The 14,414-nt window shown below is 32.1% G+C and overlaps 3 protein-coding genes across 8 annotated transcripts; 2 read left to right on the plus strand and 1 right to left on the minus strand.

Annotated features, from left to right (window-relative positions):
• The first annotated feature begins 1,538 nt into the window (after nucleotides 1-1,538).
• On the plus strand, nucleotides 1,539-5,013 carry LOC129288696 (putative UPF0481 protein At3g02645). Its single transcript, XM_054925417.1, has 2 exons — nucleotides 1,539-1,631; nucleotides 3,462-5,013. The coding sequence occupies exon 2, from the start codon at nucleotides 3,511-3,513 to the stop codon at nucleotides 4,846-4,848; it is 1,338 nt and encodes a 445-aa protein (XP_054781392.1). The 5' UTR covers nucleotides 1,539-1,631; nucleotides 3,462-3,510; the 3' UTR covers nucleotides 4,849-5,013.
• Nucleotides 3,546-7,048, minus strand: LOC129288697 (mediator of RNA polymerase II transcription subunit 9). 5 transcript variants are annotated; one of them, XR_008588051.1, is made up of 7 exons: nucleotides 6,659-7,048; nucleotides 6,360-6,422; nucleotides 6,132-6,212; nucleotides 5,588-5,646; nucleotides 5,449-5,502; nucleotides 4,541-4,674; nucleotides 3,546-4,318 (listed from the first exon to the last, which is right to left on the minus strand). XR_008588051.1 is itself a non-coding variant. In XM_054925418.1 (6 exons), exons 1-6 carry the CDS (start codon nucleotides 6,938-6,940, stop codon nucleotides 4,662-4,664), a joined length of 552 nt encoding a protein of 183 aa, XP_054781393.1. In that variant the 5' UTR covers nucleotides 6,941-7,048; the 3' UTR covers nucleotides 3,546-4,661. The 5 variants fall into 5 exon arrangements, 1 of the variants encoding a protein (XP_054781393.1); XR_008588050.1 differs by having other exon boundaries at nucleotides 4,437-4,674; XR_008588049.1 differs by having other exon boundaries at nucleotides 4,420-4,674.
• A 4,562-nt stretch (nucleotides 7,049-11,610) lies between these two features.
• LOC129288420 (uncharacterized) lies at nucleotides 11,611-14,106 on the plus strand. 2 transcript variants are annotated; one of them, XM_054924974.1, is made up of 2 exons: nucleotides 11,611-11,849; nucleotides 13,553-14,106. In XM_054924974.1, the coding sequence occupies exon 2, from the start codon at nucleotides 13,567-13,569 to the stop codon at nucleotides 13,765-13,767; it is 201 nt and encodes a 66-aa protein (XP_054780949.1). In that variant the 5' UTR covers nucleotides 11,611-11,849; nucleotides 13,553-13,566; the 3' UTR covers nucleotides 13,768-14,106. The 2 variants fall into 2 exon arrangements, with proteins under 2 accessions (XP_054780949.1, XP_054780950.1); XM_054924975.1 differs by having other exon boundaries at nucleotides 11,611-11,798.
• Nucleotides 14,107-14,414: the final 308 nt, after the last annotated feature.

Here is a 14,414-nt window from a genome sequence, read left to right on the forward strand (position 1 = left end):
AGGAGGGAGCACAAGAATTAGTTTAAAAAGAAGATAATATTTGATTAAAGTATACTTTTAGTCTTTTAACTTTACATAATATTTTAATTTAATTTCTTAATTTTATAAAGTGTCTGTTTAGTCCTTAATCCTAATATTCTTAGTTTTATTACAATAAATTTTTACATTAAACTTTTAAATATTGACAAAACATTTTCAAATATTAACATATTAAATTTATTTTTTTAAAATAACAATGATTGACACAAAAAAAAATAATTGTTTAAAACTAACAATATTATAGTTAAAGAACTAAAAAATACTTTATAAAATTAAATTAAAGGATCAAATTAAAATATTATATAAAGTTAAATGACTAAAAGTATACTTCAGCCATAATATTTTAAGTAATATCAAATCTAAAATGTTTCATGAAATTTTAGAAGGATTAGGAAATAGTATCGCAAAATATTATAAATAAGAGCTCATAACTTTATTCAAAGACATTCAATCACTTATATGAATACCTTAAAAATTCTTTCTAAGATATTTAGAGCTCGAAAAAAGATTTTGAAAGTTAAGAGTGGGATTGTTGAGTAGTTCTATATATCATAATTATTTTTTTCTATTCCTTAATTGTCTTTGGAATTCTATAATGCAGTTATTTAATTTTACTATATATTTTTAAATAACTTAGTTGGGTTAGAGATGTAGCCCAATTAAGGAGCTAGTTTTCTATTTATTTTGTTTTGACTCTTTGCTTTTTTTATATTTATATATTTTATTTATTTTCAATTATATTAATTTTTTTATTTTTCATGTTGATTTTATGACTAGCCAACATTTAATTAAATCTATGGATGATCTTATTGGACTGGGAGGTGAAAAGAAAATCTAAATCTAGAGAAATAAACATAAATAACTAGATTAGGGATAATTTTAAAAATTTGTGGTGACTTAAACTATAGCTTCACAATTTATTTAATTATTTGAATATCGTGAGAATGAATTCAACCCTAATTAAAAATAGACTAATAATTTAGGAGAATATTATGACATTTTAGGAATAATTGTCATTATAATTTTTCAAAGAGTTAACTCAAATAGTAAAAACTAGCAACATACAAGGTGAATAATGAATCCCAACACTTCAAGTGATTGCATTTTCCTCATCATTATCTTTTTGCTTTATTTTCATTCTTTACATTCTTATCAAATAATTCATTTTATCTATTTTTTTAAACTATTAATTATTTAAATTAGTAAAAGTACAATTTCTCTATAGGTTCAACACTTGAAATACTTTAGGTAATTTATTACTATGATCCTATATATTTGTGGGAATAATCATATCTACTGTTGAGAAAAGAATAAAATTCTCCTTAGGGCACAAAAGTTTTGAAATCAGAATCAATGAAGGGCAGAGAAGCATAAATTCCTTGGATAAATATTAAAAAAAAAAGGCATAAATTCATTGCGTAAAAATGAAAAAACAAGTATAAATTCCACCAATTCACTTTACAAAATAAGTTATCGGGACATTACAAATAACAGGGAGGGGATGAACCTAGGTTGTAAAACCTAAGTTTGAAAGAACAAGGCCATTTCGTCATTTCTGGTTTTTCAGTCTCATCCTCTCAAATTCACAAATTGTAAGCTTTTTGCACTTTTATTATTTTTTCTGTAATTCCGTCCTATTTCGCTCCTCTGTCCTCACACACATTGTTTGTGATTCTCATATTTATGATTATGATGAGTTCAAGTTCTACGAATTATCCTTTTTGCCTACTTTAAAATGGGTGAACATTTTTTAATTCCACCTAAAGTTTTATTTTCTTAACTTCATTTGTTTTAATAAGTTCTATTGGAGAAGAGTGACTGTCATGGAACTTAGAATTTATGCTGCGTTTGTTTGGCATGATGAAACTCTCCCTGTGAAAGTGGAAGTGAGGGTAGAGTCGAAATTTTAACTTGTCTGATTAGTACTGGAGAGGATTTGCTTGGAACCAGAGTTCCCTTGACCCTTGGAATGGCCAGGAATCAAGGCAGACAAATTAATCAAGGAAAAATGACATAGAGGTTCCAAAATAACTAATTAAGTTAAGTTAGGTTTCAACTATCAAATTTTAAGAATTTACAACTCAATTTCTCAATTTTGTAATTATGTTGTGATGAATTTGTAACTTGTATTTCAAATTTTGATAGGTAAAATGAATTTTTTTTTATTTTTCAGCCATGTTAAAATTTAAAAAACAAGTTCTAAATTCATCACAATGCAGTTGTAAAATTAAAAGATGAATTTACAAATTTTTGAATTTTGGCATTTGGGACCTAACTTAAATTAATTGGTCCTTTTAAAATCTCTTTGTCATTCTCCCATTAATCAACTGATTAAGAGACTGATTCAAAAATTAATAATCAAAATCATAATTGAATCATGTAAATAAATACTCCCTCCATCCCTATACATAAGAATTTTTCTAAAAACTTATTTTGTTCTTAAATATGAGGGGTGTCAATAATCTTTTTGAGAGCTTACAGAATTTTACCCTGTTTTAAAAAATAAAATAGATCAATAATTATGTATTTTTTCTACTATTACCATAATATCAATTATGATATTATTAGAGATAAAATTAAAAAATTATTGTAATTTTATGTAATTTTAATTAAATAATAAATTTTTATTAATATATGAGATTTGATTAAAAATTTTCTATATACAGAGACGGTTGGGGTATTTCATTTAATGGTTTATTAGTTTACTAATAAATTGACTAGAATTTTCAATTCTACACCGGAGCCTGGAGAGCGCAGAGAGAATAGCTCAAGAGGCATATATAGATTTTAAAAAAAAAAAAAACTATTTTGGACAACGAATTTTTAATATTGGCCAATTCTGACATACCTTTATTCGAGAGCAACATCAAATCACGGAAGAAGTATAAAGGTTAAATTTATTTTAGGTCCTTTTATTTCCACAACTGATTTTTATTTGTTTGCATTGTCAATATGTGGCATCCAATTAGTCCGGTGATGCTTTCCAGAGCCGATTCCCGTAATTTTATATATATATATATATATATATATATTTATATTCCCTTTATGCATATTTTTCAATCTATATCCATTAATTGCATATTGGAAAAAAACATTTAGATAGACCTTGTACAACATGACATCCATTATTTATCCAATAAAAACATGATATTTAAATAATATTAATTATAAATTAATTATAATATTAATAATAATAGAGGAAGAAAAATAAAAAATTAAATGGGTATTTTATTATAAAAAATTTATTAAAAATAATAACACATAAAATTTTATTTAATTGAATTAGTGAAATTTTATAGGATGTATCAGGGTTGACGTGATATATCAGGCCTATCTAAAAATTTTCTATTTGAAAACATAACCAACGAATTATACTAATAAGATAGCTTTTCTTTTCCTTCTTTTTTTTTCCCCTTAAGCAGCTATCAAAGATTCAACTTGCTCTCTTTATTCAAAATTTGGAGATAAAGAATGGAGGAAAAACATGACAGAAACAAAGGATGCAATTGCAAACACATCACCATCGAGGAAAATGTGCTGTCAGATTCACTGGCCAAATTGAAGGACAAATTGGAGAAGCTTTCTCCATTGTCCCATAATAAATGTAGCATTTTTAGAGTTCCTCCACAACTACGTGAACGAAAGGAAAAGGCCTTCACTCCTCAAGTTATTTCAATTGGTCCACTCCATCACAACAGTCCAAAGCTTAAGCCCATGGAAGAACACAAAATGAGATACCTAAAAGACTTCCTATCACGTACTCAGGCAAGCCTAGAGGACTGTGTACAACTATTGAAGGGCAAAGAAGAGATGTTACGAAGTTATTATGCAGATCTCATTGAATTTGATAGTGACAAGTTTATTGAGATCATCCTGGTAGATGCAACTTTCATTCTCGAACTATTCTTTAGGAATAGCTTTGGCAATCACCAGTTGCGGAATCAGCATGATCATTTCTTTGGAAGCCCCAGGAAGCTATACTTCATCAAAAATGATATGATTTTACTTGAAAATCAAGTTCCTTTCTTCATCATTGAGGATCTTCTTTCATTAGCTGAATCAGACATTCCCACAAAAGATGATGTTCGACGTTTAGCAGTCAAGCTGACCTGTGAGTTCTTCAGAAAGAAATTAGATTATTTGTTGCATATGGATAACTTCAATGTTGAGGGAAAACTGGATCGAACGGAAATACATCATTTTGTTCATTTTGCCAGAATTTGTTATTTGCCCCAAGAGATGCCATCCAAAAATAAATCAAAGTCCTTCACTATGCCCACTGCAACACAGTTACACCAAGCTGGAGTCAAGTTCAAGGCGAAGAAAAATGGGAGCATTTTTGATATAACATTCAAAGATGGAGTCTTGGAGATTCCATACTTCACAATGAAAGATACCCTGGATATTCTTCTGAGAAATCTCATTGCATATGAATATTGCCACTCGCATGATAATTATGTGAATGACTATGTCTTTGTCCTCGACAGTCTTGTGGACACACCTGGTGATGTGGATTTGCTCACTGAGAATGGGATTATTGAATCCAAGTTATCAGGAAGTCAAGAAGTAGCTTCTGCAATCAACAATCTTTCCCCAGGAGTAATCATGGCAAGAAGAACATTTTACTTCGCAGACCTATGTGAGAAGCTGAATCAGTATTATACAGTGACTTGGCATAAATGGAGGGCAACTTTGAAAGAGGAATATTTTAGTAATCCATGGGCCATCATCTCTTTAATTGCTGCAATTATGCTTCTCATGCTCACCTTTGTGCAGACAACATACGCAGTCATGTCCTACCATTATTAGCTTGCGTACATGTGAGTTCGTGTGCATTGTACTAGTTGGTTGTTTAAAATAAATTTTAGTGAATGAAACCAGCAAGCTAATGGGGGAAAGGATATTGTTCAATTTACTAGAAGGTTTAAAAGCAAAAACAATATATCAATTAAATTATTCGATCAAAAAAAAAAATTATGAACTAATTTAAGGCAATTAGCCTATTGAAACTCGGGCTCTTGGTTTCTAAAACAGGGGGCATTGCTTGTTATCATGCCTCTTGAATATGCTTATGTGATTAGCTCCAAAACCACGGATAGTTGCAAATATGGTTAAGTAACATGCTTGAATGACATATGGACCAATAAAGCTGCATTCATAATTGCTACCCAAAAAAAAAAAAAAAAGGCTGCATTTATAATTGAGTTTTCCAATTTTGGCAAGGAAAATGCTATCAAGTCCCCTGAGCCTGCACTTGGTCATCTTCACTGACATTTCATTTTGAATTTATCCAATTTAAATAAAGATAACTGCAGACGTTTCTAGTCAATCTCAACTTCAGGAAAAAAAAAAAAAAAAAACTATTAATCTACGTAACGTTCCTTACACATTTGATTGACAGGAACTTACGGCTCCGATTTAACAAGATCTTCCACAGACTTTCGGTATTTGGCAACCAAGTCTCTGTATGTCAAACAAAAGGGGGAGGCATGAATTTAGCGAAAAGATATCGGAGAGAAAGATGCATGAAACAATTACCACCACTAACCTTCGCTGATTTAGCAATTGCTCACTTTCCTCTAGCTTCTTCTTCTGCCCCTCAACTGTCTGCATTAGGCATCCATAAAGTCCTAATTTCAGATCGAGAACACTTCCACTAACTACTAGAAAATAACAGTTGAAGATTTAACCTTTTATTTTTTTGAACAGTCTTATTTAAACAGTAGATGAATCTTTTATTTTCTCTTTTTTCCTTTCTTTCTTCAAATTCAATATGGAATTAGCTCATCATGGCCTTATTAGCAGGGCCATATAATGAAAATGGAAAGGGAAACTCAGCCCCGATAATCTATGCTGGATAAAACTACCACATATTATTCCACAGAAAGATGAATACATTTAATTAGAGGGAAAATTATAGATCTAAAGCATAACCACCCAGTCTCTGCACAGTGTTGAAATGGTTAATTTTTAGCTCAAGGGCTCAACTAACGGTCATTTTTCCAAAAAAAAAAAAAAAGCAAAATGGGAAAAAATATACCATACTAAAAATAAAGATAGAAGCAAATTATAGATATAGAGATGCTAATTACCATGGCCTTGGTGCTAATGGAGCCTGAAATTGAGTTTAACAACTGCTGGCACCTCTCGAAATGGTTGCTTAATTCATTAATCTTTCATTAATTAAAAAAAAAAACAAGTCATTAAAAGTCGTTAAAAAACGCAATGTAAAGGCTGATATTCGATAATCCATAGTCAAATTCGACAATAAGTATCAGGAAATTTACAAAATTGTGTATGTAAGAGGGGAACGAACTAACCAATGCATCTGATTGCTGATCCCTAGTCCCATGTTCGGCAATCTCTGCCAAATTCTCCACCAACTATGCCCATAACAAAGAAATCCCTCAAGAAGTCAAAAGAATAATGATATTGCCATTCTTGAAAAATCACATGACTTCCAAAATATTGTGAATTTCACGAAATTAGGTTCCTAATCGCTGTAGACCAAGTATCATAGAAAACATTTAAATGAACGAGGGATCAAATTGAAATAAAACAAGTACAAACGACCAAATTAAAATCGCTCCGAAGGAAAATTAGGGTTTAGAAGGCTTACATGCAAGAGATGAAAATGAGAAGCTAGGGACTGGTGAGGATTCTGTTGCTGTTGCGGCGGCTGTTGCTGGAGCTGCGGCTGCGGCTGATGTTGGAGAAGACGCTGCTGCTGCTGCTGTGGTGGTGGAAATTGAGATTGCGGAGGTTGAGGTTGAAAGGTTTGGTGCTGCTGCTGTAGAAATTGCTGCTGTTGATGGAGAAAGAGAGGGTCCTGGTTGGATTGCGTAAGGTTGGAGTTGTGAGTCGGGATCATAGTCCAGTTTCCTCCTCCACTGTACTCCATTTCCCCTCAAGCTCTAAGTCCAAGCAGGCAACGCTCCGTGTGGGGGACTCAAAACACAAAAAACGCTTCTTCCTTCACCCTTTGGTGAGGAAGAACCAGGATACGAAAATGGAACGATATTTAATGAGATGTGGATAACCATCTATTTTAGACTGTTTATTATTATATGGTTTAAAAATCAACATTTTCTTGTTTCTAAATTATAAATTTATGTTGTTGGAAAAAAAAATATAAATTTATAATACCATATAATATAATAATTATTTTATTTTAAAATGTAGTCTAAAACGTAATAATTTGTTTAGCAGAATGAAGGAACAGTAACCATTAAAGGTTAATATTTTAATTTTGTAAAATTAAAAAATATATAATCTTAAATTTCATAGGAACACATGGATTCTTTTACTTAATTGTGATATATATATATATATATATATTACCAATTTATCAATTCTATTAATTTTAAAATAAAATAAAAGAATTTAAAATGAGTACCTAAACGTGAGCATAATTTTAATTTTTAAAGTTTTATTTTCAAGCTATAAAGATTAATATTTCAAATGACTAAAATTATATAAATTGAGTTATGGTGAGTCATAATTCAATTATTGAGTTATAATTAAACTAAAATTACAATGACTAAATTACAGTTAGTTAAAATTTAGTAGTTATTATTAAATTAAAATTATAAAGATTAAATGATTAATTTTTTAAAAATAAAAGACTTGATTATACTACCTCTTTACTATTATTTACCAGCATGAAACATGTTTAGAAAGAGGCTAAATATACTTTTACTTTTTTAATTTTATATAAAATTTTATTTTGATCCATTAATTTTATAAAATGTTCTTTCAATTATTTAATTCTAATATTGCCATTTTCATCATAAAAAAATTATTCATTTAACTTTTAAATATTAATAAAATATCTTTAAATGTTAACATATTAAGTTTAATTTTTTAAGAAATAAAAATAATTAATACAAAAAATAATTATTTAAAATTAATAATGTTAAAATTAAAAAATTTAAAAAAATTAAAAATTAAATAATTATATTAAAATTTTATATGAAGTTAAAAGACTAAAATTTAGTCTTAGGAAAATTTGTTATAACTTATGAAGTTGTATATAGTGGCATGTAATTCAGCGTCTCTAATAAAAAAATATAATATTAAATCTGTTTCTAAGGGAAGGGGCTTACTCATATAAAATATATAAATAAAAGTTTGCACTTAATCTATTAAAGCCAATCTTCTGATCTTCAACTATTCTCACCCCTCAGAGTCTTAAAAGATGTGTATCTTGCTATTGGTATCAATTAGTCCTCTTTTTCCTTTTGGTGGTATAGCCATATGTGTAGATTACCCTTATTCTTCATTTTCTCTACCCTTTGGTTGCTTAGGGCGCCCTGAGGGATTCGCCTTTAGGGGAATAGTTATTGATCACATAGCTTGGGTACTAGAAGTTGGTGATCGCATCATTCGGGTAGAACTTGGGTCCCTTTGTATTATGTATAGTGCAGCTCCCTTAAAGTTTCTTTTGCTAGTTTTGTTCCGATCGATGAAGGAAACTTAGTAGTGTGCGGATTTATTTTCCTATTTCACTAGGATCGGTCCTAAGGCATGTGCTTCAATATTGTCTTGATTGGCAGTCGCTCTTCTATATTTTGAATCTTCAGAGAGACCTTTAGAGTTTTGTCCTAAATGGGAGGGTTGTTGAGTCAAGTCAAGAAGAAGAAAAAGAAAGTCCTATAAAGGAATCTTGGACAATGGGCACAAGTCTTTATTAAAGAATTAGTATCTCCATTATAATCAGCATTTCTATCAGCTTTTCTCTTTTGTCTCCTGAATATCATCTCGATACCTAAACAACGAGATTCGGATTGGAACTAACGCATACTGATTCAAAGCTTATGGCCCTTCAATACAACCCCCTTGTGTATAAACCTATAAGTGAGTGGTGTGAGTCTACAAAGATGACTTTCCATCTTCCTTCTTTGGCGCTGCTGGAGATTCCCCACAAGGCCTTCTTTCTCAAGATCGAATTATTCGTAGTGAACAAAGCAATGTTTATTAATCCATTTCAGTATGTGGCAGTGTACACTAGGTATCAACAAAGGATGCTTTCTCTCACCTAACCTTTTAGAGGTGTTAACTCTTCGCCTTTAGCTTTCTATTGAATGATCCATCTAGTGTGCTATTTATACTCCGTCAGTGAGGGCTTCTCCCTTTTCAATCTACATGGCATATGTACACGAATGAATATTCAAACTCATCGACTCGGCTCAAAGAATATGATCAAAGCTCTAGTGGCGCATATAGCAATATTAAAATAGAATTCTCATCGGCTTGACTGGCAGTAATAGCAAACTAACACTGTTCTAATAGAAAAGGGGAGTCCTTCTTTGCGGTAGATAACGCAACTGAACACAAAATGAAGCTTTCAGTCTCGTAAAGCATCTGGGCAAGCCCTTTCCCCCGAAACAGCCAGCGAATTGATAACCGAACAAGAGGAAGTAGAGCGTCTCATGACTCTATATGCTGTACCACATACTAAGACCTAAAGCCGTTCTTAATAGAAGTCCCCAGGAGCTGGTTCCTTGAAACTCTTCCCTTGACTTCTATACGAACTGGTCAAGATTTCACTTCTTTTTCTTCGCCTCTATCAATTCCTTCGTCAAGAAAGAAAGCAATAAATGCTCGGGTGGAAGAGGAATTTAATACTAAAAGCAAGCAAGTGCAGCCCCTTACTAAGCATACATTTATTATCAGATCCAATAACAACAATTCTTAATCTCTAACCAGGAGGTATCACATCTATAGACATTAGCCCCAAATGCTAGCTCGCATTATTCATAGTAAGTCGCTACATCATGCTTTTGAGGAAGCTATTCGGGCTTAGCCCACCTCCTATTCATCAATTCTTTTAGTTTGATGGGCATGCTCTTGTTTCTAGGTTTGGATGTTCTTTAAGGGTCTACTAGATTACGTCAATACATGAATCTCATCTTTTCAATCTCTTTATTCTTTACCTGCTCATTTCTCTGACTTTATGCCTTCTATTCGGCTCCTACCCTACCAAGTCCGGCCGGGGGTTAACTTTTTGTTATCAACTGCTTTCTTACTTCAAAATGTTGTATCATGGGCTTGACTTTGACATCGCTCCTGCAACAGCAATTATGATAGGCATTTCACCACTTGAAGGAAAGAAGAAAGGCCGGCTTCCCTATTATACGAGGATTGATTCCCAGACATGCCTTCCACCACTAGACAGAAGACTAAGAAGAAAGCAAAGTCAACCTAATGAAAGGCTTCAGGGCTGAGTTACACCTCTCTCTCTTCTCTCCCTGGAACTAATAAGAAGGAAATCAATTCAACAATTCCATGAGCAATGGTATGGCAAAGAGTTAGAATAGGACGTAGCACTAGGTTAAGGCAAGCACAGAAGGGAAGCAAGAAACTGAACTCAATACTAGGGCAGATTTGAAAACCAGGCTGCCTCTGTCGTCAACCTCAGCATCACCCTCTTCATTGGCTTCTTCTGGGGACTCTCTTCACATTAATACATCTTCAAAGAATGAGGATTCTCTTTCTGTGAAGTTGAGGAATTTCCCCTCGGCACTCCGATCACGAGAAGAACGAAAGCGTCTAATGATTCTCCACATGATGTCTAGAAAATGCTTTCATCGCCCTTATACCTTTAGTCGGTTGAGGAAGTAACCGCTTTCGAAGGTAGGAATGAAATCATTCTCTTAACCCGATCTTGCGGTAGGCGAATTCCCTGGGTTGACTCCATACAAGGATATTTAAAATTAACTCAAATCGATTATGCCAAATGAAATGAAACTAAATTGATATAAACTAACTAAAATTGATTATAAATGAGGTTTGGTTCAAGTCTTTGTTTCTAAAAACTTGAATCAAACCAAATCAAGTCTCATTATTTTTATTATGTATATTTTTATAAATTTGTCAAAAAAATTACCTTTTTTAAGTTTAATAATTTATAAATCATTAATAAAAATAAGTTAAACTTAACTAAATATTATTGATAATTGTTTAAGATAATTGTTAAATTCTATAATTAAGTATTTTAAAGATAATGCATTAATTTTTATAGTTAAATATGTTAATTAATTATTAAGAAATATTTTTTGTATTCAAGAGTTTTTTTATTATAAATAACAATTAATATTTAAAAATTGTCAATGAGCATCAATATATATTAATGATTAAGAGAAATATTTCATTAAAAAAATTTAAACTTAATCTAAAACTAAATCAAATCAAACCAAATTGATTAAAAAAATTAAATAGATCCCAAATTATAATAAATTAATTGATTTGGTTTGGTATACTTCCTCCGTTCAAAAATATAAGATATTTTTTAAAAAGTTAAATGTTAAAAAATATAAAATATTTTTAATCTTTTAAGATGTAATCATTATTTTTTTAAAGTGCTCTTATTAATAGAAATTTTATATATTTTATAAGGTGTTTAATAAAAATAAATATAAAAAAATAAGATTAATTTACAAGTAAATAACTATCTTATTAAAAAATAAGATTTAATTAAAAATATTTTATATTTTTACATAAAAAAATAATTTTTTAAAAATCAAACCAAATCAGGCATGGTTGAAGAAGGTGGTAGAACGACGTCGTGAGATGAAGCCGCAATGCCGCATGGAGTCCGATCCCTGGACAACTTCTAACCTTATTTCTCGCTCCGAGGAAGAAGGAAGGATCGGCGTGCCTTAAATTCGCGGCTTCCTGTCTCATTGGCCCTTCCAATTTAGTTCTCTTATCACAAACCTTCAATCCTTGAAAAATCTTCTTTTTTCGCTGCGTCTCAGGTTTAATTCCCATTTTCTGCGCTATTCTGCTGCACTTTCCGTATTGAATTGGTATGCTTTTTTGCTTCTGAATTCTGAAACTGGACATTGCTGTGTAATATACCCACCCTAGTTTTCTTTCCTTGTAATTTTTCTTTGAGAATGGTCCCATTCTTTGGCTAAGAATGAAAACAAGTTAAGAGAATAAAATATTTGTTTGAGAATTTAATCAGGAGAGACATATGCAGTGGGGGAAATTTTTGTTTTTGATTCTATGTTTTGAGCTATTTTATGAAGTTTGTTAGTGGTTCTTTTCTCTTGAGAGGTAAAATCTGACAACTGCTTATGTACATTTGAGTGCCATCAATCTATAATACAGTCAGGAGCAGTTTAAGCTGCTCGATCTTCCACTTCGTGCCAAATGATATGTAAAATCTTCCTCCCTAGAATTTTCGAGACTGCAGACATGCTACTAGCAGATTTATGAGGGGTTGTTCCTTCATTTCATCCATAAGATTGGCATGTTCTCAAACATTGGGCTAACGATTATCCACGGTCAATCACCATTGACCAATGAATGAGTTTAAGGAGAATCAGATCCCTTTATTTGCAAAAGCTCTCAGAAGAAGTGAGACATTTGCAAAAGTTTCTATATCCCAGAAGTATGGAAATGACATAAATTTTATCTGAAGCGGTCTCTGACCTATAGGCCCCACCAAATAGCTTGGTTCCTGAGGCGTTTGAACCTTAAACATTGGACTGCGAAGTTATGATGATAAGACATTATTGGGTAACTTCAAAGAGATCAAATTCAGGGTAACTTTAACCGTAGGGGTGGATGTCATAGCTCATTGAATGTAGTCTCAAGATTTTAAGGAAGATAAGGGCCTATATCCCAGATTACACAAGGTCCTGATATTTGGAAATATTAATTTGAAAAAGTTCATATTTTCACTGCAACCTTTCATAGTTCATTCTTTCAACCCAAAGGTTACCGGTTTATTTACATGCTGGTAAACCCTGGAATTTTAAAGCACCCATTCTATTGGCATAGTCAGTAGAAAACTGAAATCTTTGTTGAAAATTTTGTTCTTCAAAATTTACAGATATTGAAGACAAATATTTCAAACCTCTGTATTTAGAAAATATTATGACCACCACCTTGTCAAGAGGATAGTTCTTCTGTGAGTTTCTTTTTGGTTTAGGTCTGCTTTTATTTCGATCATTGTGCACAAGCTCAATTGGAGTGGATGATGTAAATTGTTTGGTTAGAATATATACCATAGAAAGCTCCATAATACTCTAATTGGTCTATTACATCATGCGTCCCTCTTTCTTTCTTTTGATAAAATTCTTGAACACCCTTTTTGCCCAATAAAAGTATGTAATCTTTGCTTCGAATTCCAAATCAACTAAAAGGATATTTTCTAGTGAGCTACATCATCTCTGGTTACAGTGTTTTTTTTTTCCTTTTTTTTGGGGAGGGGGGAGAGTGCAGGGGATAAATCTCACGCTTTCTTTTGAGGTTTGTATAGCAAATCAAGAATTTTAGAGAAATTTTTTGGTTGATTTCTATACCTATAAACATAGGACTTTACTGCCAATTTCCCCCAAAAAACTGAGCTTATTTAAGAGTCTTTCAACAATTTAAGTATTCGAGGGCTATACAATGCTATTAGATTGTAGATGTTGCTGGTTATAAGAAATGGCAATGGATCTGTTGCATTCAGATGGTTTGGATGCTGGACTTCATTTGATGAGTCTTGAAATTGCAGGTAGTCTTGGAGGTATGGCAGTAAAACCAACGGTTGCATTGAGGGCTATACTTGTGGGAGGTGTAGCAGCTTTTGCTAAAATAGCAGGGGTAATGAAGGCTGCAGGTGGTGCTAAGATGGGTGTAGCCGCTGCCGCCATGACTGCAGCAGCAACTGCAGCTATAGCAGGGTCAAAACAGGACCAGAAAGATGTTTCTCAAAGCACTCCGAAATGATATCTACAATTTTGTCTCTCTTTTGGTGGAAGCTGATGTTTTGTCTGCTGGAAAAATTATGTAGCTTAGTTGCCTGTTCCTGGAGTTTTATGGGAACAGAGATGTTGTATTGTATTTGCTGTTGTAGTCTGAATGGGTAGTGATGCAATAAGCACTCAGGGGGAACATTGTTTTCTTCCTCTAAGAAATTTAGGGGTTTTGATTGTTTTCTAGTTTATAAACAGCTGAAAGTAGTAAGGGCACCAGGAGATCTTATTTTTAAATCTCTGCTCCGTCGTGTTGTATTTAAAAGGTATTGTTTGACTTATGGTTAAAAAAAAAAAAGGGTATTGTTTGACACATCCTCTGTGCAGGCAGAATGTAAGCTGCTTTTATGTTTTCACTAGCAATTACATGGGATCATTTTCTTGACACATGCTATTGGCTTGCCTCAGCAAATTATCAATACATTGTTGTGAAGTATGTTTCGTTACCAACATGGAGAAACAAGTCACTTTTTTCCTCATTCAAACTGTACATGAAGGATTCCAGGTTAATGATAATTAGCAATATCTGTTCTTGTAAGATTGTATTACAGGATAGCTTCATGAGTATATAAATATTACTTCTGTATGCAACAACGAAATGGAAGAATGGAGATCTTTTTC

The sequence above is a fragment of the Prosopis cineraria genome, unplaced genomic scaffold (genome assembly GCF_029017545.1).
Source record: "Prosopis cineraria cultivar Desert tree isolate PC_DT_omini unplaced genomic scaffold, ASM2901754v1 PC12, whole genome shotgun sequence".
NCBI classification, from domain to species: Eukaryota; Viridiplantae; Streptophyta; class Magnoliopsida; order Fabales; family Fabaceae; genus Prosopis; species Prosopis cineraria.

What these genes read in the sequence shown, in the direction of transcription:
- LOC129288420 (XM_054924974.1), top strand. Translation starts at nt 13,567, where the DNA reads ATGGCAGTAAAACCAACGGTTGCATTGAGGGCTATACTTGTGGGAGGT.
- LOC129288696 (XM_054925417.1), top strand. Translation starts at nt 3,511, where the DNA reads ATGGAGGAAAAACATGACAGAAACAAAGGATGCAATTGCAAACACATC.
- LOC129288697 (XM_054925418.1), bottom strand. Translation starts at nt 6,940, where the DNA reads ATGGAGTACAGTGGAGGAGGAAACTGGACTATGATCCCGACTCACAAC. An exon ending in ATCAGCAATCAGATGCATTG is followed by an intron (nt 6,213 to 6,359) that starts GTTAGTTCGTTC and finishes AATTAATGAAAG; the next exon opens with ATTAATGAATTAAGCAACCA. An exon ending in CAATTGCTAAATCAGCGAAG is followed by an intron (nt 5,503 to 5,587) that starts GTTAGTGGTGGT and finishes TTTGACATACAG; the next exon opens with AGACTTGGTTGCCAAATACC.